General features: G+C 43.2%; 4 protein-coding genes across 9 annotated transcripts in view; 3 read left to right on the plus strand and 1 right to left on the minus strand.

The window, feature by feature from the left end:
- The first annotated feature begins 2 nt into the window (after positions 1–2).
- arhgap45b (Rho GTPase activating protein 45b) lies at positions 3–13584 on the plus strand. 2 transcript variants are annotated; one of them, XM_072389797.1, is made up of 24 exons: positions 3–235; positions 1256–1505; positions 2394–2576; positions 4695–4835; positions 4925–5009; positions 6012–6084; positions 6199–6274; positions 6767–6898; positions 6990–7051; positions 7173–7283; positions 7376–7456; positions 7553–7720; positions 7905–8042; positions 8139–8335; positions 8659–8768; positions 8867–8953; positions 9081–9182; positions 9298–9461; positions 10453–10641; positions 10718–10855; positions 11655–11920; positions 12019–12256; positions 12497–12587; positions 12710–13584. In XM_072389797.1, exons 1-24 carry the CDS (start codon positions 113–115, stop codon positions 13150–13152), a joined length of 3648 nt encoding a protein of 1215 aa, XP_072245898.1. In that variant the 5' UTR covers positions 3–112; the 3' UTR covers positions 13153–13584. The 2 variants fall into 2 exon arrangements, with proteins under 2 accessions (XP_072245898.1, XP_072245899.1); XM_072389798.1 differs by lacking the exon at positions 3–235 and adding an exon at positions 656–800.
- A 349-nt stretch (positions 13585–13933) lies between these two features.
- On the minus strand, positions 13934–16070 carry polr2eb (RNA polymerase II, I and III subunit E, b). Its single transcript, XM_072389799.1, has 7 exons — positions 15863–16070; positions 15309–15483; positions 15067–15182; positions 14882–14962; positions 14720–14778; positions 14527–14605; positions 13934–14415 (listed from the first exon to the last, which is right to left on the minus strand). The coding sequence occupies exons 1-7, from the start codon at positions 15917–15919 to the stop codon at positions 14350–14352; spliced, it is 633 nt and encodes a 210-aa protein (XP_072245900.1). The 5' UTR covers positions 15920–16070; the 3' UTR covers positions 13934–14349.
- A 221-nt stretch (positions 16071–16291) lies between these two features.
- On the plus strand, positions 16292–21878 carry gpx4a (glutathione peroxidase 4a). Of its 3 annotated transcripts, none has more exons than XM_072389801.1 (7): positions 16292–16389; positions 19201–19295; positions 19397–19541; positions 20468–20619; positions 20824–20848; positions 21067–21126; positions 21513–21878. In XM_072389801.1, exons 1-7 carry the CDS (start codon positions 16324–16326, stop codon positions 21543–21545), a joined length of 576 nt encoding a protein of 191 aa, XP_072245902.1. In that variant the 5' UTR covers positions 16292–16323; the 3' UTR covers positions 21546–21878. The 3 variants fall into 3 exon arrangements, with proteins under 3 accessions (XP_072245902.1, XP_072245901.1, XP_072245903.1); XM_072389800.1 differs by having other exon boundaries at positions 16309–16416; XM_072389802.1 differs by lacking the exon at positions 16292–16389 and adding an exon at positions 18701–18871.
- Positions 21879–22506: 628 nt separating this feature from the next.
- Positions 22507–25792, plus strand: part of pip5k1ca (phosphatidylinositol-4-phosphate 5-kinase, type I, gamma a) — a 39346-nt gene continuing 36060 nt past the window's right edge. For all 3 annotated transcript variants that reach the window (XM_072389803.1, XM_072389805.1, XM_072389804.1), the window contains exon 1: positions 22507–22842. In XM_072389803.1, coding sequence (XP_072245904.1) covers positions 22710–22842 — 133 coding nt within the window. In that variant the 5' untranslated portion in view covers positions 22507–22709. The remainder of the gene's footprint in view (positions 22843–25792) is intronic.

Below are 25792 nucleotides of genomic sequence, written 5' to 3' on the forward strand. Positions count from 1 at the left end.
ACCGTGGCTCACAGATGGCACCGAGCTCCCGCTGAACGCAGGCAGAAGAGCACCCAAGTGGCGAGTCGGGGGATGGGTGGGGGGGCTGTACGTGAAACTTAAAGAAGTCGGGATGGACGGCAAAGGCACCTTAAAGATGTTCAGCAGACACAAGAGACGGGAACTGATCAAGACGCCATCCATCTCGAAGAAGAGCAGAGCAGGAAGCCCCGGGCCGCAGGGCAGCGCCCCGTCGGTGAGTAGCGCATCACTTCTGGTTTCTGCCAGCCTGTGCGTTTGTGTGCGTGTGGAAAGTCAGATGACCTTCGGCTGGAGGTGGACAGGCTGCAGAGAGGCCTCCGGACTAGGGTTTGTGTGTGTGTGCGTGTCTAAGGAAACTCCATGAACCAGATGTAAGTTTTGTTTCGTCGACTTTTGTCAGAGCTTTGCTCCCCTGTGGCTGCTGGAATCAGGGTGAGAAACTGACATCTGTCTCAGCGAAACTACTTGAAAACATTCATTACTATGCAGTGTCATGGGGCTTAATGTTCAGATGGCTACGTGATCATACCTGGTCTAGAAGTGCATAGAAAGTACAGCAGTCACTGAAGTCAGTGCGTGTGAATTCTGGAGGTGACTGCTTGGTCTTGTACTGTAGTTAAAATGGGGACTAAACTATAAGGGAAAGGAGCATGCTGAAACGTGGTGGCAAAAGTAGCTACAACCCTTACTCTACGGGTCAGAGAGTTAAGAAAAGCGAGTCCAAAGGCAAGGACAGACTGGACATACTGCCCAACAAGCACTCCGTATGGCTTAAACAGGTACGTCTGGGTATATTCAGCTCTGCAATGATCGGATGCTCCTTTTTTGATTGGTTAAAAATATTTGAGCTTGTTAACTTTGCCAGAGATGCTGCTGTCAAGCCCAAAATCTAAGGGGAAGGATGAGGTCCACAAATAGGCTTAAAATCTATACCGTGACTTTTTTTAAAATTATTTTTATAATTTTCTGGCTCATAAGTTCACTTCCACTTTTTACTCCAAACAATACATGTTATTTGTCTGTTCTTAGTTTGCCACACCCGACAGTAGCTAGGAGTCAGGAAGTGTTGCACAACGCAGCTCAGGATCTTGTGAAAGTCTTCCTATGAGTGTTTACTAACAGCAGAGCTGCTGGTGTTGGAGGCCGCAGAGGCAGCGACGTATCATGCAGCTCGGGGCGAGCCGGAAGGTACAAATGACGACACTTTTCTGATCTTCTGTCGCCCTTTCCTCAGCTGTCCATTCTCCAGGAGCAGCCACGGAAAGATGTGGGCGATGCCGCCCTCTCCTCGTCACCCTCTTCTTCATCCACTTCCTCTACGCTTACCCCGACCTCTGCCAGCCTCCTGGACCCCTCCCACTCCTGCCCGGGCACCCCGAGCATTCAGCATGGCAAGCTGGCCGTGATGCAAGGTGTGGGCTGCCCGTCTCCCATGTCCACCCTGAAGAGGCCGACGTCGCTGAGCCGACACGCCAGCGCTGCAGGTCTGCTTGGAAACATCTGCTTCGGGTTCTGAAATGTACCCTTTTACAGTCGCACACCTGCTGGTGACCCACCGCCTGAGCTCACACAGAACAAATCCAGACAAAGATGGCACACACTCAGCCCTTAGAATATTAGAAACACCTTTGAACTTCCTGAAATGAAGTCCTCAGATGATTTATTATTAGCTTTTTGTATTCTCCCAGGTATAAATGAGAAGCTTGAGTGTGTCTAGATGGATTTTTGAAGCCTCATCTGTGCAGAGTCTCGGTTACATAGAGCAGGGCTGCAGTCAACAGTTGGTTTCATTATAGATTGGGCGATTCTCTTTCAATATTTTTGTATTCTTTGTTTAAAAGAAAAACTGGCCAAAAATGCCCTCCACAATGTCCCAGACTACAAGATGATGTCTTTAGGTTTTGTCAGCTGTCACACTGATATTCTGAAATTCAAAGAATCTCTAATGACCCAGAGAAAAGCAGCAAATCCTCACATTTAAAGGAGTTGTTTCCTGCTTTAGGTTGCAGAGTCAAAGCCTACATCTCACCACCTCATCAGTTTATTCTGTGTAAAAAGTAAAGGAGGGGGGGGGGGGGGGGGTAAAACCTCAAAGGTTTGGTTGTGAGACAAGCAGCTCCAAGGAGTTGGTCGTCTTAGGACAAACATGTGACACTCAGTGATCATGTGATTTGAGTGTCCATTGGAAAGTGATTATAGGACTGTTTCCCAAAATGTGGAACTGATTCTAAAAAGAAAGACTGTTTGATCCAGTTAATCGCAAAGGAACTCGAATCATTCACCGGCTTGAAAGATGTATTTTTCTTAAATGGGGTTTTTCTGTAATCTTCCCAGTGCTAAACGAGTTGAGTGACGCCTCCGTGTCTCCTCAGGGTTCCCGCTCCCGTCATGGGTCCACACTAGAGGCCAGGGGAAAGGGGCCTTGACCCCGTCTCCTCAGTCCGAGGGCCCTGAGAGCACAGTCATTGAGGTGGAGGACATCCCGGCCCTGCTGAGGGACGTGGCGCGCTTCGCCGAAGCCGTGGAGAAGCTGAAGGATGTCGTGCTGAGTGAGGGTAAGACGCAGTTCATGGAGAGTGTGAAAACCAGGCCCAAGCCACACAAGAAGGGCCCAAATATTTACCGGTTCGCCTGACAAAATGAGTTAAGAGTCCTGTGTAGTGCTCTGGGAATCCTCCTGTGTCCAGTCACACAACTGAGCACATGAATTATAGTTTGTTTTCACCAATGCAGAGACAAAATATGGCTCTGTGGTCGCGTGAAGGCAGGTATGTCAATTGTTTCTGCTGGGTACGTGTGCAGCCAGAACAATACTGTGTTTGGTCTCTCTGCCCCTTTGTGCTCAGCAAAGACCTCACATGAAGAGGAGACGAGGCGTCCACTTGGCTTTTTGTCAATGTTACATCAGCATTGTTGGCGCACACGTGTGCTTTTTGCGCACGAAGGCAGAATCGGGGAGGAGCCACCGTGCACAAGCAAGCCTACATGTTAGCTCTGAGCTTCCTTTCTCCAAACGCAGGGTTGCGTTTCCGCTGCGCCCACAGAGTCGGCCGCACTCTTGTCTCATGCAGGAAGCCAGCTTCTTGTTTATTGCAGCTGCGCACACACACAGATGCGGCAAAGCTTAAACAAAAGCAAAGTCCACCACTGCAGGATTCCACCTGCTATTCTCAAACTGTCAGAGAGAGAGAGAACAGGTTTTTGTACTTGCTTTAGTTAAGAGCAGTCCCTAAAAAGTGTTGTTTGTGTTTCTTTGTCAGCTGTTATCTGACTTTTGTTCCGTCACGCTCCCCGCCCATGTGAGCTTTCTAAACAGGAAGCCATGATGGATAGCCCTATGAGAGAAAGGCCTCGTCCATGCAGGCTACGCAAGCATGACGTGACCCTTCATCGTCTTTATCAGCAACGCAATCAGGGTGCTGGCCTGCTTCAGGGTAGAGCTCCTCCTAAACAGGAGCTTTCTCCTCAGCTGTGAGGCCCTACTGTATTATTTATTTATTTTATCTAACGGTTCTTGTGAACTTCCAAGCAAGGTTGATTTGTTTCCGTGAGCCACAGAAAGCAGATGTAACACCAGAACTGGTTTCTAATCTTGCAAAACGATACAAAGGACCACATCCTCTCTGGCACTGCAGTATGCCCAGGTCACTCTGTTCTTGTGGTGCGCTGCTGCTCAGACACTCTAACATGCGTTTTTAGACAGATTGGGGGGAGGAGGGGTGGCTTTTGGCCTCCTCCTTCAGCGAGCTGCCTTAATCAGCAAGTGGCTTTGCAACAGAGGATCAGGGCTGTAGATGTGTCCCGGGTGACATCAAAGGGGACACTGTGTGCCACTAGTTTCTCCTTTGTCAGACATCGTTTTGTCTCCGTTGGTAACGTCGTGCAAAAAGAAGAAAAACACAGACCTACAGCAAAAATCAAACCATCTGATAATGCTCACCTTTTTTTAAACTATGGTTACATCTAAGCAGGGCTACTTGAATCTTCAAATCTTCTAAATTTATAGAAAATTATAGATTTACTTGATTAAGTCCAACTTGTACTTGTACTCAGAATTTTTTCTTCTTTTTTTTTTTGTTGAACAGTGTTTTTTTGCTCTTTGTTTATCTTGGTTACAGCTAAACTAAATTTTCAGCAGTCTGACAGGAAGTGTAAAAGTGCTTAAAAAGAAAAGAGCCCTGGATTTAAAGCTCAGGATAAGAGCATTATTGCAAATATATATATATATATATATATATTTTTTTTTTTTTCTCTCAGTTGTGTTGTTCTGGACTTCTCTTTATTGCTTCCTGAACTGGTCCGACAGAAGAAGTGTTATGAAGCAAAAAGTGACCAATGCTGGGACTGCAGTGACTTACTTTAAAGCTGATCCCTGAGGACACAAACCAGTAATTTCACAATATTCATTGTGCTTTGACATAAACAACAAACTGATCTGATGGAAAATTCAAGTCACTGCAAGTTTGTTTTCATTTCATGCTGAAGTGAACGATCGTTTAAAGGGCTTCCCCCGAAGGAGCCAAAGTAGTGTGAGCAGCAGGAGCGAGCAGTAACGTGCACAGTGGATTGACCGAGACATCCAGAGCCTCTGGCTTGGTTGGCTTTTTAAAAGCTGTTCAGCTTGCGCTGCCCTCACTCACGCTTCTCAAACGCCACGTCTCCGTGTCACACAGGTAAGGAGAGCCAGCGACCCGTGGCCCACGAGTGTTTGGGGGAAGTGCTGCGGGTTCTGCGTCAGGTCATCAACACGTACCCTCTGCTCAACACCGTGGAGATCCTCACCGCTGCCGGGAAACTCATCTCCAAAGTTAAAGGTCGGTAAATTGTAAATTGGTGGAAAAAATAAAAAAAGAACTAGACAAAGGAGGTTTTTAAATGACTGAACACACGGGTGATTTTTCAGGTTTCCACTATGAGGCCTGTAACGAGGCAGATAAGAAGGACTTTGAGAAGGCAATTGAAACCATTGCAGTCGCCTTTAGTAGCAAGTAAGTATGTGATTCTCTTTCCGACACATCTTCAGTGCCATGTTACAAGCCGTCAGTAGTTCTCAGTAGAGTTGACAGTGCTGAACCAAAGACTGTGTCCAAACAGGACTGAAGTCTTTTTTTATTTTACACGGAGCAGTCAGGTGGTGTGTGTTTTCTGTGTATTAATGAACTCACAGCAGTCAGTTGTTGGGAATGAGAGAGAAGTGCAGCGATGGTGACACATCTGCATGAGACAAAGCTGAAAACAGGAAGTGGTTTTTCATCTACCGACCCAAAACCACAGCTTGAAAAAGCTGTTTACTACCTGACTGCTAAATGAGCAGATTGCACAGACTGAATCGTAGGTATGCTCACTAGATTTGAGATACTTAAGAGGAACAAAATATGAAAGCAAAAGAAAAACTGAAATCTATTAACAACCAAGTCTATCAATTCCAAAGATTTTATTTTTTAACCTTTTTAATATTTTCTTTATGATTAATCGAAAAAAGAAAACTGACATTTTTTCTGTCTGATTGCTGATTTAAATTGTTTGCTCATCAGTTTATCACGTCGATCTGAGCCGTTTCAGGGTTTAGTCGACCGTCAGAGGTTCAGGAGGAAGTGAGCTGGCAGAGACAGTTGAAATCTGCCTGACGAGTCTGTTTCCTCATTCCCTCCTCCGCTCTTCCTCTGTTTGACTCGTTTTCTGCCATGTACAAAGAAGACAAGATGGAGATCCCCCTCTTGTTGATTCACTTGTGCCAGTTTAAGAAGGAGAAGAAAAAAAAGAGAAAAATTTAAAGATATGAGAAAAATGACAATATTTGCCAATAAACAGCTGACTTTGATAGAAGTGAAGGGGTTAAAACCTGTCGTTATCACTTCCTGCCACAAGTCTACCTGCAGTAATTTCACACAAAGCTCGAGCCTCTTCCTCTTTTCATCTGTTTTCTTTTTTAAAAACTGCTTTGCGTCCAAAAACTTGACTCATTTCTGAGGCTGTGTTTTTCCCCCCAGCGTGTCTGAGCTGCTGATGGGAGAGGTGGACAGCAGCACCCTGCTCTCCCTGCTGCCCACTGAAAAGAGCAGGGTGAGTTTATTAGCAGCACCTTCAAAAAGTTTCAAATCACTGTGCAAACGGAGACTTCCCTCAGCTGCTGACATGGCTCGATGGTCCGTATTGAATCAGCTTTGTTCTTTGCAGTCCATGGAGAACTTGTATGCTGCGACCGGCCAGGGAGCAGACGGGGGACACTTCAGGAGCGACCTGCAGGACTTCGGTAGGCAAGAAGTCACTCCAGTCATTTCTGGAGTTGTTGTCGACTCCGACTCGGTCTCCGATGCCAATTTCTGAGAGAAGCTGCATCGCTGTCCATCTGTTACAATTCCTTTACTGTGTATGAATCATAGAAACTATTCTGATCAAATAAAACAATGTTCTGATATCTACTCGTAATAAACCACAGTAATCCAACATTTAATCATTTAAAAGATGGTTTAAAGATGTGTAATAGTTGTTCCAACACCTGAGCAGAAGGTCTCTTTCTGCTGTTTTATTTTTTTACATCAGTTGGTTGCTTCGACAGCCATAGTTAGAATTACTAAGGAAAAATAAAACCTAAGGGAAAAGTATACAAACAAGTCCAATCTTAATGTTCCCAAGCGAATCGTTTCCTAAGCAAATCTTTAACTAATATCAGCAAAAACAGTTTGTCGCCATGGCGACCAGTGTGTTCCTGTACAGTGACAAGTGTTGGTGTGTCGATGTGCAGGCAGAGTTGAGGAAGTGGATGTGATCCTGCAGCACAGCGAGGGAGGGGTGGACTCGGCTTTGCTCTACGCCAAGACCATTTCCAAGTACATGAAGGACCTGATGAGCTACGTGGAAAAGAGAACTTCACTGGGTGAGTGACAGTGCTGTCAGAAAAGTGTCATCAAGTTAGGATGTCATGCCATTGTTTCAATGCTAACAGCCTATTTCACCTGTTTCACCAGAGGCTGAGTTCTCCAAAGGCCTCCAGAGATTATATCAGTCCTGCAAGCACAGCATAACGCATGTAAACCTCATTTATCTCCGATCCAAAGATTAAAAAAAATAATTCAAATGAAAGCGTTGTGACGTTAATTGAACTTCTTCTGTCTTTGACTCACACATTATCTTTCGATCGCTCCTTCCAGCCCCACATGCCCCTGTTCTCCATCTACTCCCTGGCTCTGGAGCAGGACCAGGAGCAGAGCGTGGGGCTGCAGCAAGCCAACACCACCCTTCACAACCAGACCTTCATCCAGGTAACTGCAAAACAATCTCAGCTCAACAGCCTTTGAGCTTGTTCCTCTTAAATCAGCCCTGACACCATCTCACACTAACTCTGCCTGCACAGCCTCTGCTGCAGCGGAAACAGGAGCACGAAAAAAGGCGGAAGGAGATCAAAGAGCACTGGATCAGAGCCAAGAGGAAACTGGTACGATCCGTGTCGTCATAATCAATGCTTTTTATTTATCTTTTTTAAAAACGCTAATAATTGGAGATGTGTGCCTTCCGGTTCGTTTCTGTTTAGATGGAGTGTGAGGCAAACCTGCGAAAGGCCAAGCAAGCCTACACGGCTCGCTGCGAAGAGTACGAGAAGGCAAAGACGGCAGCCTGTAGAGCTGAGGAGGAGGGCGGGGGATCCACGGCAAAGTCTGTGGAGAAGAAGAAACGACTGGAGGAAGAGGCTCGCAACAAGGTTCCTATCAACATTTTCTGAATTGTATTGCTCTGTGGGTCTCAGTCGTTTGCAGTAATAAAAAGATTTTTGATTACGAGGAAGTGAAATGTTTATCTGGCTACCACAAAATCATGATCGGCACCTATCTGCGCTCTGTGCACTGCTCTGGAAAGGACTAAACTGAAAATGTGTCTGTACGCAGTCAGATGAGGCGGAGGCCACCTACCGTACATGCATAGCAGATGCCACCACCCAGCAGCTGGAGCTGGAACACACAAAGGTCACGGTGCTGAGGCAGCTGCAGGACGTCATCAAACAGAGCGATCAGACCCTCCGCTCGGTCAGAACAAACGCACCCCCCCCAAGTCTTTATAGCTACAATACAGCGGTGCCACCTGTATAAATGTTTCTTTAATTCCTAACCTTCCTCTTTCAGGCAACCATCTCTTACTACCAGCTCATGCACATGCAGACAGTAGCCTTGCCAGTGCACTACCAGACTCTGTGTGAGAGCAGCAAACTGTACGACCCCGGCCAGCAGTACGCTGCCCACGTGAGAGACCTGCAGCTGCCTGAGCAGCCCACTGTCCACTACACGTTCGAGGCATACTCCCCCTCCACTTCAACATCGCAGTAAGAACCTCTGTCAGCCTCAGTTAAAGGTTTTCAGCGGTATCCTGAAAGGGATGGTGCAGGAGTTTGAAAATGACTTGGATTTGTGTTCTTTCTGAAGGTTCTGATGCAAGTCTTTGCTCAGTTTTTGTACAGAAATAAACAAGATATAGTCTGACTCTTTACTTTTACAAGAGAGTCATGGTTAGTAGTTTATTGGTTGGAAATAGAAATGAGCAAGTATTTAGTGAAAAACCATTGAAGGCTGATGGTGAACTCATGTTTATGTACAACAGAACTACTTGAATAAATATTCTGAGTTGTAAATATTTAATGTCTTACAGCCATGGCCATAGGCCAAGAAATGACAGTTTCGACACACATACAAGTCAAACGGAGACTCCAGCCACCAGTGTGGATTCAGCAGCTGGAGACTCAGAGGCTCAACGTAAGAGTAAGTGACAGCGATGCGGTTCTGGATGGATGCTTGTCATTCTGACTTTGTGCTCTTTTTATGGAACCACTCTCATTCTGTTTCTTTATCATTCCCAGGACAGGGCCACAAGTCCTGGGGTTCAACAGTGAGTGCTGACAGTGTTGTAGGAGACGGAGGCCTGGATTCTCCCACAGACAGCACAAGTGAGTTCTGAATCTGAATACATCTTCCTCGTTTCAGATCCAAATGTCTGCTTTATGACTGGCATATTCCCTCGGCTTGAAGGTGAAGTTAAAGAGGCCCTATTTAAATAGTATTTGTCTATTTTAGACGATATCACTAAAATTCCTCGGACATCATCTACTGGAACGATGTCATCTGATGAGGATCCAGATGAGAAAGATGGAAATGTGTCCTCTTTTGAAACTCCAAGTAAGATCTACCGCTCTTCCTCTTTCGGTCCGGCTGTTGAAACGCAGCTTGGCTGCTTCTGATATGTAGGCTTTTTCTAAAATGTGCACGTTTGATGGTGGGCCGTTCTTTGCAGATGTCAACGGCATTGAACCAGACGTGGTGGTGTCCACCAGACCTTTCCGTAACATCGGCCTGTCCAAAGCAGCTCAAACCCATCGACTGAGGAAGCTGCGGACTCCTGCCAAGTGCCGCGAGTGTGACAGCTACGTTTACTTCCAGGGAGCTGAGTGCGAGGAGGTGAGTGCTTTATCTGGGCGCCTGCCATCCACGCCTTAACACTTTGATTCAGATACAGATGCAGTATCCTCAGTGTCTCCCCAGTATGAATCCACTGTGTTGCTAATGGAATAAAAAGCAGTGGTCGTGCATCCATTTTGGATTTTGGAGCAAAAAAAAAAAGACTCGAATGCTCCAAGAAAAGCAAAAATGAAAGCAAAGGGCTCAAGCAAGACAGAAGAAAACCCAGACTACAGTCACAGGATGGAGAAAATGTGTGTGGGGGGGCTTCAGGTGTTCGTCAGCTGCATTGACTCTTCTGAGCTTGAAGGCAGCACAGACTGCAGCAACTTTTCTGTGTTGCACTCTGCAGGGGTCAGTCATCGAGGCTGAAGTCCATCATCATCTGGACACAAGTTTCTAAACCTGCACTGCAGAGATTTTTTTTTTTTAACAGAGGTTGTAAATATAAACTTCATCAAAAGAACCTTTACCGACTCTGTATCTGTCACCACCATCAGTAGTAGCAGCATGAAATGATAGTATTCTTGAATGATTTCTGCTGTTGAGCTGTCTTCAAACTAAAAGATGCTCAGTGTCCAGTGCTGAGATTTTAAAAGGCTCCCAGGTTAGGGGACACCATCACACACAACTGTTTCAATTCCAGATCAGCCTCATGATGCACCTCAGTTGTCAGCTTTGTAAGATAATGATGTGAATAGTTGATTTTCACCCCACAGCTTTTTTTTATATAATCTGATTAATAGTTTTAGATACTGCATTATGCTTAAAAGAGCGTATGGTGTGGTTTGTGAACAGAACACTTTAAAGTTGGTTAATGTTTGTTTTGAAATATCCTTCATGTATATGTAATAATGATTTTATTCACTGGTTTCAGATGGAGAAGATGGTTATTAACTAGACATTCATTCTCATAAGTGCACTTTTTAAGTGGATACATGTATCCACGTCATCACAAGGTTGGCTGATTTTCTTCTGTCCTTCCTCTCAGTGTTTCCTGTCGTGCCATAAGCGTTGCCTGGAGACTCTGGCCATCCAGTGCGGTCATAAGAAGCTGCAGGGCCGCCTGCAGCTGTTTGGCAGGGAGTTCTCTCAGGTGGCCAGCTGTGCCAGCGACGGTATCCCCTTCATCATCACCAAGTGTATCTCGGAGATCGAGAGGCGCGCACTCAAGATGAAGGTGAGGAAGCACATTTCTAAACCGGGTCACAAGGGATTTGAAGGTTTGGGTATGAACCGCTGCTCTCTCCTCACAGGGAATCTACAGGGTGAATGGAGTGAAGACGCGTGTGGAGAAACTGTGCCAAGCCTTTGAGAACGGCAAGGAACTGGTGGAGCTGTCTCAGTGTTCGCCACACGACATCAGCAACGTGCTCAAGCTTTACCTGAGACAGGTACGCATGCATGCAGGCACATAGTCGGGCCACTAACTGAAACTGGAGGGGGAACCGGTTAAGAATCCAGTAGTTTTGTCTACTTCCTCAAAGTTTTGTTAGGTGTAGCGCTATGGAAAGGTCACTGCATCAACATAAATACTCGTAGGTCCAGTTTCTGTATTGGTTTGCTTAGTTTTAACTTATCATCCCTGTGGACAACAGGCACCGAATATAAAAAGGAAAGAATAAATCAACCAAACGTCTATGAAAAATCACTCCATGTATTAATACACATTTTAGTAATAATAAAAATGGTTGAATATGTTTACAAATACACTGAGAATTGTATTTTTATTTTTTTTTAAATTATGTTCTATAGATTTCGGTATTAAATCACAAATATTGACATTTTCTTTTTGTAATTGATGGTCTGTAGATACAAACTGAATCTTTTGGTTACCAACATTTCCTCAGATTGTCTTCAAATAATTTTCAGAATACACCAGAACAGTAGATTTTATTTAAACAAAAACAAAAAAAAAGCCGAGTATTACATGATGCTTAACACTCAGTCCTGAGTTCCATTCAGAAAAGTTATTTCAGATTATTAATCAATTGAGATGCTTTTAAAAAATGTATTTAATCAATAAAAAAGTACATTAACTATTGTTAATCAAGTTTTAGATTAAAAGCAAAACTGTTGTAACTTTACCAAGAATTCTAGCTTGCACACTCACAACATTTAAGTGTTTTTATTTATTTTTTTTCCATAATTCAGCCTCTCTAACAGACTTTTCCCTGTTTCCTATACCTCTAGCTGCCAGAGCCTATCATGCATTTCCATCTATACAACAGGCTGATGGGTTTGGCCAAAGAAAGTCTGCAGAATGAGGGAGAAACACCAGAGGGAGAGGAGTCGGGTGGCACTAACCCAGCGCTGGGCAGGGGGCATGAGCTGGTGGACCTGGGCCCCGACACTGACCCAGAGATCCTGGTATTGGTGAATGGTGTGAAGGAGCTCCTGCAGGAGCTACCCAAGGCTAACATGGCTACACTGCGCTACATAATTCGCCACCTTCGAAGGTCAGCAAGGTCCTATTGGTTGATGGGAAATGACAAGGCAATAAGTTGCCACCTTCAGGCTGTTGGGTTCATGTGCCGATCCTTGTTTTTTATTCCAGGATTGCAGAGCTGGAAGAAGATAACAAGATGAGTCCAAGTAACTTGGGGATTGTATTTGGGCCCTCCTTAATGCGCCCCCGTCCAACTGGGGCCACAATATCCCTGTCCTCCCTGGTTGACTACCCTCACCAGGCCCGCATCGTGGAGGCCCTCATAGTGTTCTATTCCTCCATCTTCCAGTCCAAAACCTCTCAGTCCAACAAAACCTCCCGCCAAGCTTCTATCCCCACTCAGCAGGTAGGACTCTGTGGATAAGCCGTTTGTAATTCGAGCAGAAACCATGAGCTGTGCTGGACACGGCAGTGCACTGTTGGGATTTTTTTGCTTTTTTAATTTGGAATTTGAAAGAAATAAAGTATTATTTTACAGCATCCAAAGACAAAAGAAAGACCTCCAACACAACCCTAAGTTTTTATTGACTTGGCTTATAACCACCAAAACAGAACATGTCCCAACACTTATTGCTTTCTGGTTCAGGAAAGTTCTGTACCGGACAAGATGGGAAGCTCTGGTGATGGAGAAGAAGAAGGCACCAGAGAGGAGCAGAACAAGTTAGAGGAGGGATGTGGTATGTTTTTAAAAATGAATAATACTGCTGAGTAATGAATAACTTCTCCTAAACTCCTGATGCTCCCACCGAGTTAATAATGGAAAGATAAACATTTATCCCTTCTTTTTACCTCCATTCAGGAAGTTCTTTGGGCTCGCTGGGCTCCAGCGAGCAGCTCCCTGACTCCGACTCAGAGTTGGATGAGAGTGGCCAGAGGACCCGCAGCCTGATGAAGCAGGAGAGCGAGGTGAGCATGGACGAGGACCAGCTGAGCTACAGGGACAGCCTGGACCTGTCCAGTCAGTCTGTCACCCACACCGACCCTGAGCAGGATGTAGATCAGGACCCTGATCAGCCAGAAGGAGGGGATCCCCCCGCTTTACCAGACAGTGGGCCCCCGGATGACGACACAGCAGAAGAGCAGGACCTGACAGCCTCTCTGGCTGAGCTCAATGTGAACCAGTCCAACAACAACCACCCCTTCTCCCCCATACTGAACCTGTCGAGGCTTCCACTGGCACGTCTGTGTGGAAAGAAATTACCTCTGACAAGAAACCGGGACAGTGAGCCTGAGTTTGTCTGAGGTTAAAATCAAAATCCCTGTGAGTGAAGTCTGTCAGATGAGATTGAGTGAGGAGAAAGCGGTTTTATACAGTAAGATGGAGCAAAGGTTAAAAGTGTGAGGGCGCTTCGTACATTGAGATTAAAATTGAGTTTTTAAATCTGTGTAGATGCTTGCAGCTGTGATCTATCCTGGCAGTGAAACCTGCCAGCTTTCTGCTCTTTGATACAGTTAATCAATCCTGTCATTTAAAGAGGTTTGACTTAATGATTATACATGTAGTTTCGTGTCAGTTTTGTTTTTAAATGTTTTTCTCTTCGATCTATGAGCTTGAGAAAAAGTGGCAACATCAGCCACGTGACGATGTGTACAATGCACAAACTTTCCAAGCAGATGTATTCCCTTTAATATGGATGTTTGAACTATTTTAATAAAAATTCTATTTTAAAATGGTGTTTGTATTGCGCAACCTCATTTGTGTATTTTACAGATAAGGCTGTAGTTAAAACCCCTGAACAGGAAGAAAATATCCAGTTTCAATCAATACGAGCATGTTGTCACACTTTGGTTTTATAGCGGGAAAAAGAAGAAGTGCTATCTGTAGTGTGAGTGGTGAGGTACATCGAGCAGATCGGTTCTACAAACCTCCGTGTACAGCATGCCCTTCAGAAAGAAGAAGGTAAGCGACTACAATTACTACACAGCATTGTAGAGAAGATGGCAAATAAGCTGTCCTGCATTCAACTAACATTTTGCTCAAGTTATATGAATAAACAGAAAAGGTCTTTTAATTCTGACTTTATTATACAAAATTAGAAATTCAAATCTAAACGAGTCAAAAGCAGACGAGTGGAGAAAGCTGTGATGCTGTTTCCATCGATGCTCTTATAAGTCGATTCCCCACGAACTGGAACAAGAAAACATTTTACTTTAAGAATCTGCACTCTAACAGCTGAGTTGTTTTCTTTGGTTCTTTAGACATAAGTTGACATGTACACAGACTAACAACTGAAGTTGGTTTCCACTCGTTTGATCGGACAGCTTCAATCTTTGTTATTACATAGAGCTGCTGCTGGGAGAGTTTAACAAACGGAGTAAAAACAAACTAACAAGCGCATTTCCAAACTGCTAAATAGTTTCACGTGTTTAATAAAGGATCTATGAGCGGCAAACCTCAGTCTTATCTTTCAAAGAAAATCAACAGCATGTACGTTTGTGTCACTGGACCAGTCTGTATGTGATGTATCTTCCAGCCGTCTCACTAGGTCTGATGATTTTCACCACCTGGAAAAAAACAAACACAAAAAAAGCACTTTCAAAAATGCAAATGTTGCTTTTACATGTAGGCAACAGTTTATTCAAATTAGTGCTGATGTCAGTTTCACTCCACAATACCTGTCCTCTTTTCAAGCCAAAGTAGCGTGCCACAGGGTCGCCGGCCTGAATCCTCGGCAGCTGACTTTCCTTTAATTTACTAAGGTAAACATATTAAGGACAACAAAGGCACATTTGGACAAAATGACGCTCACATCTCAAGTCAATACATATACATGTCATCACATCAGCAGTGCAATAAACATAAGGATACTATCTTGCCAGAAGTTCAGTCACTTCCTCTTTTGTCATGACGATGTGCTCCGGTACAAGCTGGAAATCAGGGGAAAAGTGCGTCAAAAACAGAACTGAGAGAGCCATTGTAGATCATTTATTGTAAAAGAAAATACAAAGAGAAATGCTGCATGTTGTTTACCTCGTGCTCTGTGATGTTAATTAGCAGCTCCTGTTGTAGAAACTGTTCCAATATGTACTTTGGTGCCATGTCCACCAGAGACTGTCAGATATTACCCATTGATATATTTAGGAAAACGTTAAACAAAGACTAGACTTTCACTTTTTTCATAATGGAAAGTTGTACAAACATTAAAAGGCGTTTACCTGTTTTGCTGAAGGTGTCATGCCCATCTGAACAACAATGATGGCTCGTGTAATGTTCTCCTCCTGCATCCTCTGACAGTACATCTTAATTGTCTTGATCCCCACCTTGGGCTCCTCTGACAAGAAAAAAACAGACATAGACAAAGACATAGTTTTTCTTATGAGTAAATACAGCTGCTGGTCTCGTCTTTAAAAACCTGCTGTTACTTTCATGACGAGACTAATGGCAAAGACAAACCTACCGGGAAAGAAAACAAACATCTGGTCAGTGGGGTCATCGTTGTGAGCCACCAGGACTGTGAGGTCTGTACGTCTGGGACGCCCTTCGCTGGGTTTGTCTCCAAACTGACTCTTGAACTCATCCAGAGTCTGGTCCAACTCATCCTGTGTCACCAGATAGCCTCTATCGTGGCAGAGCTGAGACCGTGAAATCATAGTGTTAACAAAGAAAACCGTGACTCTAACGCCAAACTGAAACTACCAGGTAGTCCAGTTGTAATACAGTCAACATTAATGCATTTCTGCACGAACAACATATCAAGCACAAGCAGCGCCTCTGGCGATGTAGTTGGTGGGACCGCTTTGCTTCCGGAAAGGATGCTTTATATCATACTGTACCGTACCTCTGCTCCTGCTATTATACACTGACTACACGCGTAGGTCGACGGACACACAGCAAATACAACAAAACTCCTGATTTCCAAAAAAATAACAGGGCGGAAGCTTTCACTAACGTTAGCTATGCGTTGAGCTAAAATGCTAAAAAAAAAAATGAAAACATCCAATTCTACCGCACCTGCATGATGGTTTTGCGGATCTTCCACAGCCGGTATGTTTCCTCCTCATCATCCATATCGTTTTAAAATGATTTATTGGCTCAAATTTTGGTCAGGAAGGTTTTTTTTTTTCTTTTTTCAAATAAATAAGTCACTCTCGCTCCAGCTGCGACGTTCCAACAGAAACGCGACGCACGTTTTCCTGACGCAGAGTGATGACGACACGAAAGCACACACGGTGGGTGGAGTTTTGATAATAATAATACAACAACTAATTACTTCAACAAATACTAGTGATAAAAATAAACATACTATTCATAATACTAATATTAATAATAAGAAATTTAAAGGACCAGACACCCCCATCACCATCCCAGCCCCCTCACTGCAATTTCACAACACGCTGCAAGGCGGAGTCGCGTGCAGCTGCAATGGATAATAGGCCTAAATTTCTATAAATTTCGCCTCCTCTTTGAGAAAAATGAGGCCGTTATATGTTATTTTGGCAATTGGGTCGGTAGCGAGCAGCGGAGCACTACTGGCGATGGTACTGTACTTTGTTTTATCCACAACGGTAACGTACACCTACAAAATACTTGGCATATGTTACGAGTGCTGCTGAGATTGTGACGTTATGTAAACAGTGATGTCTACTATCTTCGAGAGTTCTAACAGCATGTCTTTTCTTCTCATAAATTCCTCATATTATGAAGTCAGAAGTCACCTCGGAGCTCTGTCTGTCGTGGCTTTGCATAACACCCCCGACATGTTGTCTCTGTCAGCTCTGTAATACCATTTTCATCTGCCTTTCAGCGCATGATTGTAAACGCTGTTTGCTCGGGGTGTGCACTTAAGGTTATACAAATGTACAAAGTGTAATTGCAGTTCACGGCACCGAATGTCTCCGCACTACTTGGCTCCGTCAGTCTGCCTGTAGGCATCAACTGATAAGCTTATCATCATTAAACACAGCATTAGTCATTCTTTTCTGGAGCTTTGGTCGAGGCAGCGCGTTTTCTGTTACATGTTAGGTTTGTTAACTTGCACCGCAAACTTTCACTAAATATCTTGTAATTATTAATGGTGTCTTTTTTTGTTGTTGTTTTGTTTTTTCTTCTGAATTAGTGCCTTGTGTCTACTTCTGAAGATATAAAGTATTGAGCAACTCTCGTCTATATGTTGTTTGCCCGATTCTTTCATTGGAAGCCCAAGAACAAGCTGGAGAAATCTCAAGTTAAACAAAGTATTTATTAGTGGTCACATGTAAAGTATGGCAGTGCTGGACTCGGAGTGACAGAGCTCTCGCAGGAAATCCGTCAGCCCGAGCCCCATATCCGGAAACATTCCATATTTATGTTCACCTTTATCTCACAGAAGTTGTACTTACACGCGACTGAGTATAATTTGTCCGATTTTAGTGACATGACCAGGCATCTTCGTCATGTTCTTTGGATGAGATAAACAACGTGTGTGCATGAGTGTTGTTTTAGGAGTGAATGTAATGTAACAGACCTATCTGACCTGAAAGAGACGCTTTAAATGCAAATTCAAATTTGCTTCACTGGCATGAATGGTAACCATGGTTGCCGAAAGCTGAAACATGTACTTAGACATACAATTCAATTATGATACAATTTTACATTGTATATTTATACAATTACATATTATTTACATTAGATCCATTTGCTGTGTTTTGTTGTTGTGTCTCTCTCAGGCTGTGACATTTACTGACATATTTTGCTGCCTCTATGACACTGACGCTGTGTTCTTCAAGCAGATGTTTAATTTTCTCCTGATCAGAAAGGGTGTCAAAATCTTGTTGTTTATCTTTCATTTGTGAAAAGAATTTAATTGTAATTTCTTCATGTGTGTCACAGTGTAACAGGAAGTGTCGCTCGGTCTCTGCCCGTCTGTGTGGACAGAGCTGACACAGCCTTTATCTGACCCAGTTATTAAGTCCCGTTATTCCATCTTAAAGTCTTGGACCATTCAAGTACGTGCATTGCGCAAAAGTACAAAATGGGAACATGGCTTATTTAGAAAAGTACAGAATATTAATACAATGTCTAAGAACAAAGCCAATTCTAACAACCTATTCGCATATGTTGTTGTAACCTATTCTATATATGTTGTGAGCAGACACACACACACACACACTGTCTCATCCTTTACTGGGGTGCCTTATTTATGCTTTAGTGATTCAAAGGTCAGTGTTGTGTAGCTTAGAAGATAACGACAACATAAAAAACACACATTCCTCTGAAAACGAGTGAAAAAGCATGAGACAGGAAAACTTTGAAATGACCTCAGACAGTCTGAATCAAGACTGTATTAAACCACGAATGATGAATTTCACGCAAACTTGCCAGAAAACAATGTGAGAAAATCCTTTGTTGATTAATAATCAAATCAGCGCCTGATTAAGCTTTTTGTTGGGCAATGCTTTTTCACAGAACTTCCAATGGAGCTCGTCCACTTTGGCAAACTTATTTAACAGTTTACTAATGGCTTGATGGACTAATTCTTGTTTTTTTTTTTCTGAGGGATTATGATTATTTGGTAGAAAGAAAGACTCTGTTTGTTTTTTCTTTTCGTTCGGCCAAGGTGAATGTGCAAATTGGAAATGAATCCTATTACACAATGAGTTTACGTGTTTGTTTGCTCTTTGCCCCGGCCCACACGCAGCTCACCCTCCCACGGCTCAGTTTTCCTTGAGATTATGACAAAGCTGTGAACTGTGGACTGTGTTGCGCGTGCGCTGGTGGGCTGGATTTCTCTGTCAGCAGCACAGAGGGACCTATTGGAGAATCGCAGCCTATCAAGTGCTGTTAATGATCACCTTCTCCCTCTATATGAGGACACGACGGCATGCGCTCTCTCAGTGATTAGATTCGGCAGGGCAGGGTGCTGCTGAGGTCATTGTGGGGTTTACAGATCCGCTTGTTTTCTGCCTTCAGAGGCCTAACTGAAAGGCAGTCATGCGCCTCTTAGGGTGCACAGTGCTTTTCTCTGTCCTGCTGCAGGCTATGGTAAGAAACCATGAGATTAGGACAGAAGAATTAGAATTTTTGCGAAAGTCCACTTTTGTTTTGTTTATTTCAAATTGTGATTTTTTTTAAATTTTTTTAACACTTGATTTATTGATGATGTAATTATGTTCATGTATTTTTATCAACTGGCACCCAAAGGCTCAACCCTGCAGGTGTTTCTTTGGTAATTGGGTAGGAATGTTTGTAGTAATTGATTGTAAATACTATTTATCTGGTGATTGTGTAATGTTCTTAGTTTGTTTTTTTTTTCATAAAAAAAAAAGGATGAATACTGGTATTTCTCACCTAAAAACTTTCCTTGTCAACAGTCTACCCCAACAGAGGACTGGCAGAGAGCCACATCTATCTATGATTTCAATGCAACGGATATCGATGGCAATTTGACTTCCCTTGAGAAATACAGGTAAATTAGTTTGTGACCTGTTCTTCCCAAAATAGCCACAGCATCCTATTACTGGCCTACTAACCCCGGTCTTATTCTGTGTGTGTCCTTTGTATTTTCAGGGGGGATGTTGTCATCATCACCAACGTTGCTTCTAGATGAGGCAAAACCCCGGTAAACTACTCTCAGTTTGCAAAGATGCACGCAAAGTACGCTGAGAGAGGTTTACGCATCCTGGGCTTCCCTTCTAACCAGTTTGGGAATCAGGTACGTTTTGTTAAAGCCGCCCGCCACACTTTTCGGAAAAATTCTCTCAAAATTAGGCTCAGAGTCGCTGGATACGATAAACACAAAACATTTATTTCTTGCAAGAAAGAGACAAGTCCGCACAACCTGTCAGGAAGCTGGCTCAGAATTGTCTGACTAACAAAATGGTGCTATTGCTATTTCTATTGTTTGTTTGCTGGCCACACAATGTTATGGGAAAGGGACATTCAATGTTATGGGAAAAGGCATTACTAGCCATTTAATGTTATGGGAAGACGAGTTCAGACAGTCAAAACAATTTTGCTTGCTACATAGTATTATGAGAACCAAAAGACAGGGAGAGCCCTTCCCCCCCATCACAGAAACTCTTATTCTTGCAGCTTTTCTCATAGTATAACTATATACTTTTTCTAACAACACCCCGTTAATGTGAAATACCAACATTTTGGCTAAGTGGCAAAGTGTTATCGGTACAGTTCGTTCGTTGGCTGTTACCACTAAGCCTAATTTCATGAAACTCTGTGTTGAGGTGGGACTTGGCCAAAATAAGAAGGCATTAAATTCTGGTGCGGATTCAACTCACTTTCTTTCAAATTGGGAAATGGAGCACTGGTGTTGGTGGAAACCATCCTCCATTGGGCTGCATTCTATCAGTGCCCCTCCAATTAAGTGCATTTGATTGATGGATTATTTGACCTGGTAATTAATCCCAGACACTTTGTTCATGAAGCTCATGGAAAGACCAGATCACTTCCACATCTAAGCGAGGTTCTGCAGCTACTTTAAAAGGGCTTTTCTGCTGAAGTCATTAAGACCAAAACTGATTGTAAGATTGTTTTACAAATGAAGGCCCGGAACTTTTAAAAGTGTTGACTAGTTTTTTTTTTTCTTCTTTGTTCTTCTTTTCTCTTGCTTAAACTCTGTAGGAGCCAGGCAATGAAACTCAGATCAAGGAGTTTGCCCGCTCTTACAACGCTCAGTTCGACATGTTCAGTAAGATCGAAGTGAACGGGGACAACGCTCACCCTCTGTGGAAGTGGCTGAAGGAGCAGCCCAACGGGAAAGGCACATTTGGAAAGTAAGTGGGGAAGAAATAAATGAGTGAAATCTCAATACAGATAATCTTACAACAAGAAAACTTGTTTGGGATTCACAATCTGGTTCATATGTTTCTTGACTGAATTAGAGTAAAGACCCCCTGAAGCAAAACTTTTATTTGAATGGTGGTTTGATGAGATCATTTTTGACTGACATGTTGTTTGTTTTCTCTCATTTCCTGCAGTAGTATCAAGTGGAATTTCACCAAGGTAAACGGTTCTTATCACTCATGTGGATAATCTTGTATCAACAGAGCTGAATATTGAGTGAAAATTATCTGTTTGAGGGAGGGGGGGTATCCAGATGATAGATTGGTGAAGAGAAAAAAAGTATTTTATTTTTTTAAAGTGAAACAGCACAGCCCCTTTTGTTTTTTCTCGACTGTCGTGTTCAGTGTCCTTTAGTTTTCTTTCTTGTTTTTCTCCAGTTTTTGATCAACAGAGAGGGTCAGGTGGTGAAGAGATACGGACCCCTGGATGATCCAAGTGTATGTACAAAATCCCCCTTTTAACCACAAATACTAAAGTGCCAAGAACTAAAGTGAATAACAGACTTGTGAATATGCTCTTTTCTGCTTACTTTTTCCACGTTTTAATGTTACACATTAGTTGTTGTAGCTCTGGCCAAAATCTCCACAACTCGGTGTAAACAAAATCCAAAACTCAGAAATTCTTTCTGTCAAAAAAACAACAACTGGATGTTAAGTGGAATCATCTAATTAACTGACATAATTTCCTGCTGAATATTCATAAAACAGTGCAAGTGTATGGATGACCTCCTTAACTGCATGGAGAGGCCACTTATATTATTTTGTTTCTAACACTGTTTCGTTAGTATGTGCAACTGATGCCAGTTTCAATTCTTTCTTTTTAGGTGGTGGAGAAGGATCTTCCCAAATACCTTTAAAAGATGCCTGATTCCCAATTAACTTCACATCCACGCTTACACCATTTGCTCTCTTACCTTGAGTGTTCCTCCTTTCACTGACTCTCCAAGCACCAGAAGATATAGTTTGAGTCCACCCCAGACCAGTGACGGTCTGTTCATAAACCCGCGCGGCGGATAGGGCAGACCTGATGAAAATGGCGTGCAAACCTCCTGGGAGGATCACAGAACTTATATTTCTTTGGTTCTCTGGAGTCATGGAGAAAGGATCCCTGAACACATCATCAAGTCTTTTTGCAGCTCAAACATTTGCCTTGTCTGAATAAAATTCACTGAGATTGATTTGAAATGATATTTTTGTCTCCTGTATTTATTGTTACTGTATACAATTGTTATAATGTTGAGATTGGCAATACTTTGGATGACGATATCTAGTGAGTTGTGACATGTATAGTTTAACATACAGCCCACTGACACAGATTGAGATTTAAATGTCTGAAGGAAAATCTATAAAACAATCCTACAAATCTTTTTTTTTTCCCAAGTTACCAAGGTATCAAACCCAACATTTCATATATACTATTAAATTCCTAAATACAGTTTCCATATATTCAGAAGTATTTCTCAGTTGCAATACTTGATATATTTATAGTATATTGAAACAAATATAGAGGTAAATCATTTGCTAATCAGTGACTATGGTTGTTGTCACGTGCAGTGATTCAGGTCGGATAAGAGGAAACTGGAAATATTTTGACTGAATCTCTGATGTCAATGTAATGTAATTTCCCCCAAATCACAGCAAAAACAGACGCCTTGAGTCCAAACAAAAGTGACTCCATGAGTCCAATCTAACCAAAAGAAATGAGCACGTTGAGCTCTTGACTGCAGTTCCATCATCTGCCTGCAGGTGGAGCCGCAGTCTCCACTGTCAGCACAAAACTAGGCAACAGCAGCAGCACCACCAAGTGCAGCGCAGCCGACCTGGGAGGAGTGGAGAGGAGCGGACTCTGTGGCGCTGTCGTGAGGACACACCGCGCCGATGAAGGAACCGTTGCGGGCAACTGTCACACATTCGTCCGTTTGACTATCGTGACACACCAAACCGCGCGTCCCTCGTTAACCACACCGACGCTGTGGGTCTCTCATTTGGAGGACTTGCCTGTTTTTCCTCCGGGAGGCTGAATGGAAGCAGCAGCCGAGGGAGCGGTTGGGCTGTCGGAGGCCAGGGAAGGGAGCCCGCTGTCCGTCGCCGCAGCATCCGATGATGCGGACACGGTTGTGGGAGTTAGCTACGGGATGGACGTCGCAGACATGGGTAATTTGCCATTTATCAGGGTAACCATGTGTGTCTTTTATGTTCAGTTATTTTCCCTTCATCCATCTATACCCGCGTCTCTTTTTCTCCTGCTGTGAACAGAAAGTCCCGACTCATCTTTGCTAGCAAGGAATTGGTAAGCTAGGCTAGCAGCTAACTAATGGATGTGGGGAGCAGGTGAAGTTATGCACTGCTAGAAATGCAGGACGTGTATCTGTATAGCTTGTGGTGTACATATATATGAGCACAGCCCTGGTCAGCTAGAAACAATACAAATCATGGGGGGAAATAGACGTGCAATGAGGGCATTATGATGAATGATGTAACTGATAATGTCACTAATTACATGGCTGATTTATAGAGATCACGGGTGTAGCGAGGACATCTGTCACAGATCTGACGTGTCACGCACAAAACACAAATATAACTCATTTATTCTATTTGATGTTTTTGTATATGTTCATTTATTTAAAAAAAAAAAACGAAAAATCCGAAGGACACCAGCATCCTGAAAATTTAACATCTGAACGCAGCCACCTTTGCTTTATTCATTTCTTTGTTTTTAGACCATTTTTACTTCTGCTGTTTCATCCCCAGATATCTACTGTTGGGAAACCAAAAAAATATATATATTGATATGCGAAAGCCTTATTCAAACATTAATGTTTACATGATTTTATTTTGAGACACCTGGAGAGTCCCTTTTGGGAGAGTTAGGCATGTAATTTCCAACTGTCGATTCCTGCTGTCATCTCTGGAAATCAGACCTGTGACACTGCGCAGCTGCTCGCCACAACACCTCAGACATGATGATGTGACCGGTAATTGTAGAGAGGAGGATATGATTTGATGATCGGTGATTTGTCCGTTTCCTTTGTGCTGCTGAATGAAGTCAGATGAACAAGTTTGCTGAGTGCCAAATCACCGTATCATAAATCCAGTGGGATGAGGTCCGCTCCTGTTTCTTTTATTCACGAACAATAGCAAAAAAAATTTCTTCTCCCAAGGAGAGATGGCCTCAGTTTATTTTGAGGGTTGCCTGCATGCATATAAATGATAATTATTAGCTAATGATAAGCTTATCATCTGAAAAGATTGAAAAGTTTATGTGAATATCAAATTCTAGATGAACAGAGCTTGGTTGAGGCTTTGTGAAGCAGGCAGCAGTAAGCCGCAATCACTGATTAAAATTATCGTTATTATTACAGTTTGTGTTGACTGTGAAGTACACGAGTGGATGTGCATATGTGCGTGTGTGTGTGTGTGTGTTTAAGTAAAACGCCCTTGGCTGTATGTTCAGCTTCAGGGTCTAACAGCCTTCGTTCATGTTGCGTTCACTGGCTGCGTTCGCTCTACCTCGCAGCGTGGGGATTTTCACTGTTCCCGCTGAGGAAAGTGTTGACTTTATGAGGATCTCAGCACCTCGACACTGAACATGCTCGTGAATCAAAGGGACTAACTGGTCTGGACGAAGCTTTATTGTGTCAGAAGAGAGGATGTAGACACCAGGTACCTTAGGCTGCTCATGTTTGTGTTTTTTTTTCCCCCGGCATGCTTGGTGGCGCGTCTCAATCACCTCGGGGTAATTTCACTTGTGTTGCACCTGCTCAGTCCGTGTTCCTTCACATGTAATGGGAAACACAGGCTTTGTGGAGATTGAGTAGAGCTCTTTCCTGCATAATATGCTCAGGTTGACGATTTACACGCAGCTGACATTTATGGATATGAGCCGGGTTTTGAATTATTTGACGTAAAACAAGGGGCACAACACATGTTTGGTGCTATTTCAGGCTGGACTAGACTGGATAGAGAAGTTTCCTGACTGTTTCAAATGAAAGATGTTGTGTTTTAGACGGTAGCGGTACTAAGTGCACGTGCTAATGCTCTCACGACCAGTGGCTCTCACATTTCAAACGTGCACTGCAGATGGAGCTTCTGCTGACACACCTTGTGAGTCCAAATTAGCGAGGAAATGGACAAGAGCAGAGACGCTCTGAGATGATGAAATTTCTGTGATCTGGACTCTGTCAAGCTGTCACAGACTCGCCGAGTAAAACTTGGGGGCAGACGACATGGTCATTTTGCTCTCTACGTCTCTGTGGTGGAGTTTCACTGAAACGCCAAACATGAGCTGAATGCTGCTCCTCAAAAATCATTTGAAGTCGTTTGCTTTTGGGTTTGATCCAAATCGAACAGAAATTAGAGGGATGCAAAATACATTTTTCTTGGACAACTTGCCAAGCGGTTTAATCATAACCACGAAGACGTGTGATGAAAGCAGAAGACGTTTTGTAGAGAAACATTTTTGCGGCAGACTGTGAAACAAAACAGTGAGTTAATTTGCAGGCCGCCACTGTATATGTGGTTTTCTTTAGTTTTTCAAGTGAGCAGGATCGTTTCTGGGATCAGTTCTCAAGGAAATCACCCAAAGTTGTCTATGAAATGTGTCAAAAGGGAGTTTGAAAGACACAATTCTTTTCAAATGTATGTGGAGTATGTGTTATCGGACCCCTGTATGTTGTCATAATGTTAATCTATATCATTGAGCTGTTATAAGTGAAAGTCACTAGCTAATGACCGCAGGAGCGTGCCTGCTGTCTGTCTCCCACAATGGAAGCAAATTTACATTTATTGTAGGACTTAGTCTGTGTTTTCTGACTCTTGATCTGTGCGTCCTCTCATGATGCAAATCTTTTGAGGGTGAAGCTAATTTGTCTTCGCGCTGTAACAAGGAGGGCGAGGTGTGGATCACATTGTGACAACCGCTCAACATCTGTCAGCAAAGATTCATAAAGGACAGAGTCTGTTAGAGGCAATTCAGCTTAATACTGTTTGGATAATCTCCACATGTCCCAATTAAAGAAGGGGGGGGTTTGTTCAAATGAATAGGAATGAATGGGGATGTCGGCCGCAAAGGTCCAGCTTGATTCTCATTGGCTCCCAAGTGATG

This window comes from Leuresthes tenuis, unplaced genomic scaffold (assembly GCF_036924035.1).
Source record: "Leuresthes tenuis unplaced genomic scaffold, fLeuTen1.0.hap1 SCAF_7, whole genome shotgun sequence".
Lineage (NCBI taxonomy): Eukaryota > Metazoa > Chordata > Actinopteri > Atheriniformes > Atherinopsidae > Leuresthes > Leuresthes tenuis.

Excerpts from the sequence above, each read along its gene's own strand:
- arhgap45b (XM_072389798.1), top strand. The coding sequence starts at position 672 with ATGCTGAAACGTGGTGGCAAAAGTAGCTACAACCCTTACTCTACGGGT. Across the intron at positions 2,577-4,694 it reads GGATGTCGTGCTGAGTGAGG|GTAAGGAGAGCCAGCGACCC; the intron begins GTAAGACGCAGT and ends CGTGTCACACAG. Across the intron at positions 6,275-6,766 it reads GAGCGACCTGCAGGACTTCG|GCAGAGTTGAGGAAGTGGAT; the intron begins GTAGGCAAGAAG and ends GTCGATGTGCAG.
- polr2eb (XM_072389799.1), bottom strand. The coding sequence starts at position 15,919 with ATGGATGATGAGGAGGAAACATACCGGCTGTGGAAGATCCGCAAAACC. Across the intron at positions 14,963-15,066 it reads TGACACCTTCAGCAAAACAG|TCTCTGGTGGACATGGCACC; the intron begins GTAAACGCCTTT and ends AATATCTGACAG. Across the intron at positions 14,606-14,719 it reads ACTGAACTTCTGGCAAGATA|TAAATTAAAGGAAAGTCAGC; the intron begins GTATCCTTATGT and ends TGTTTACCTTAG.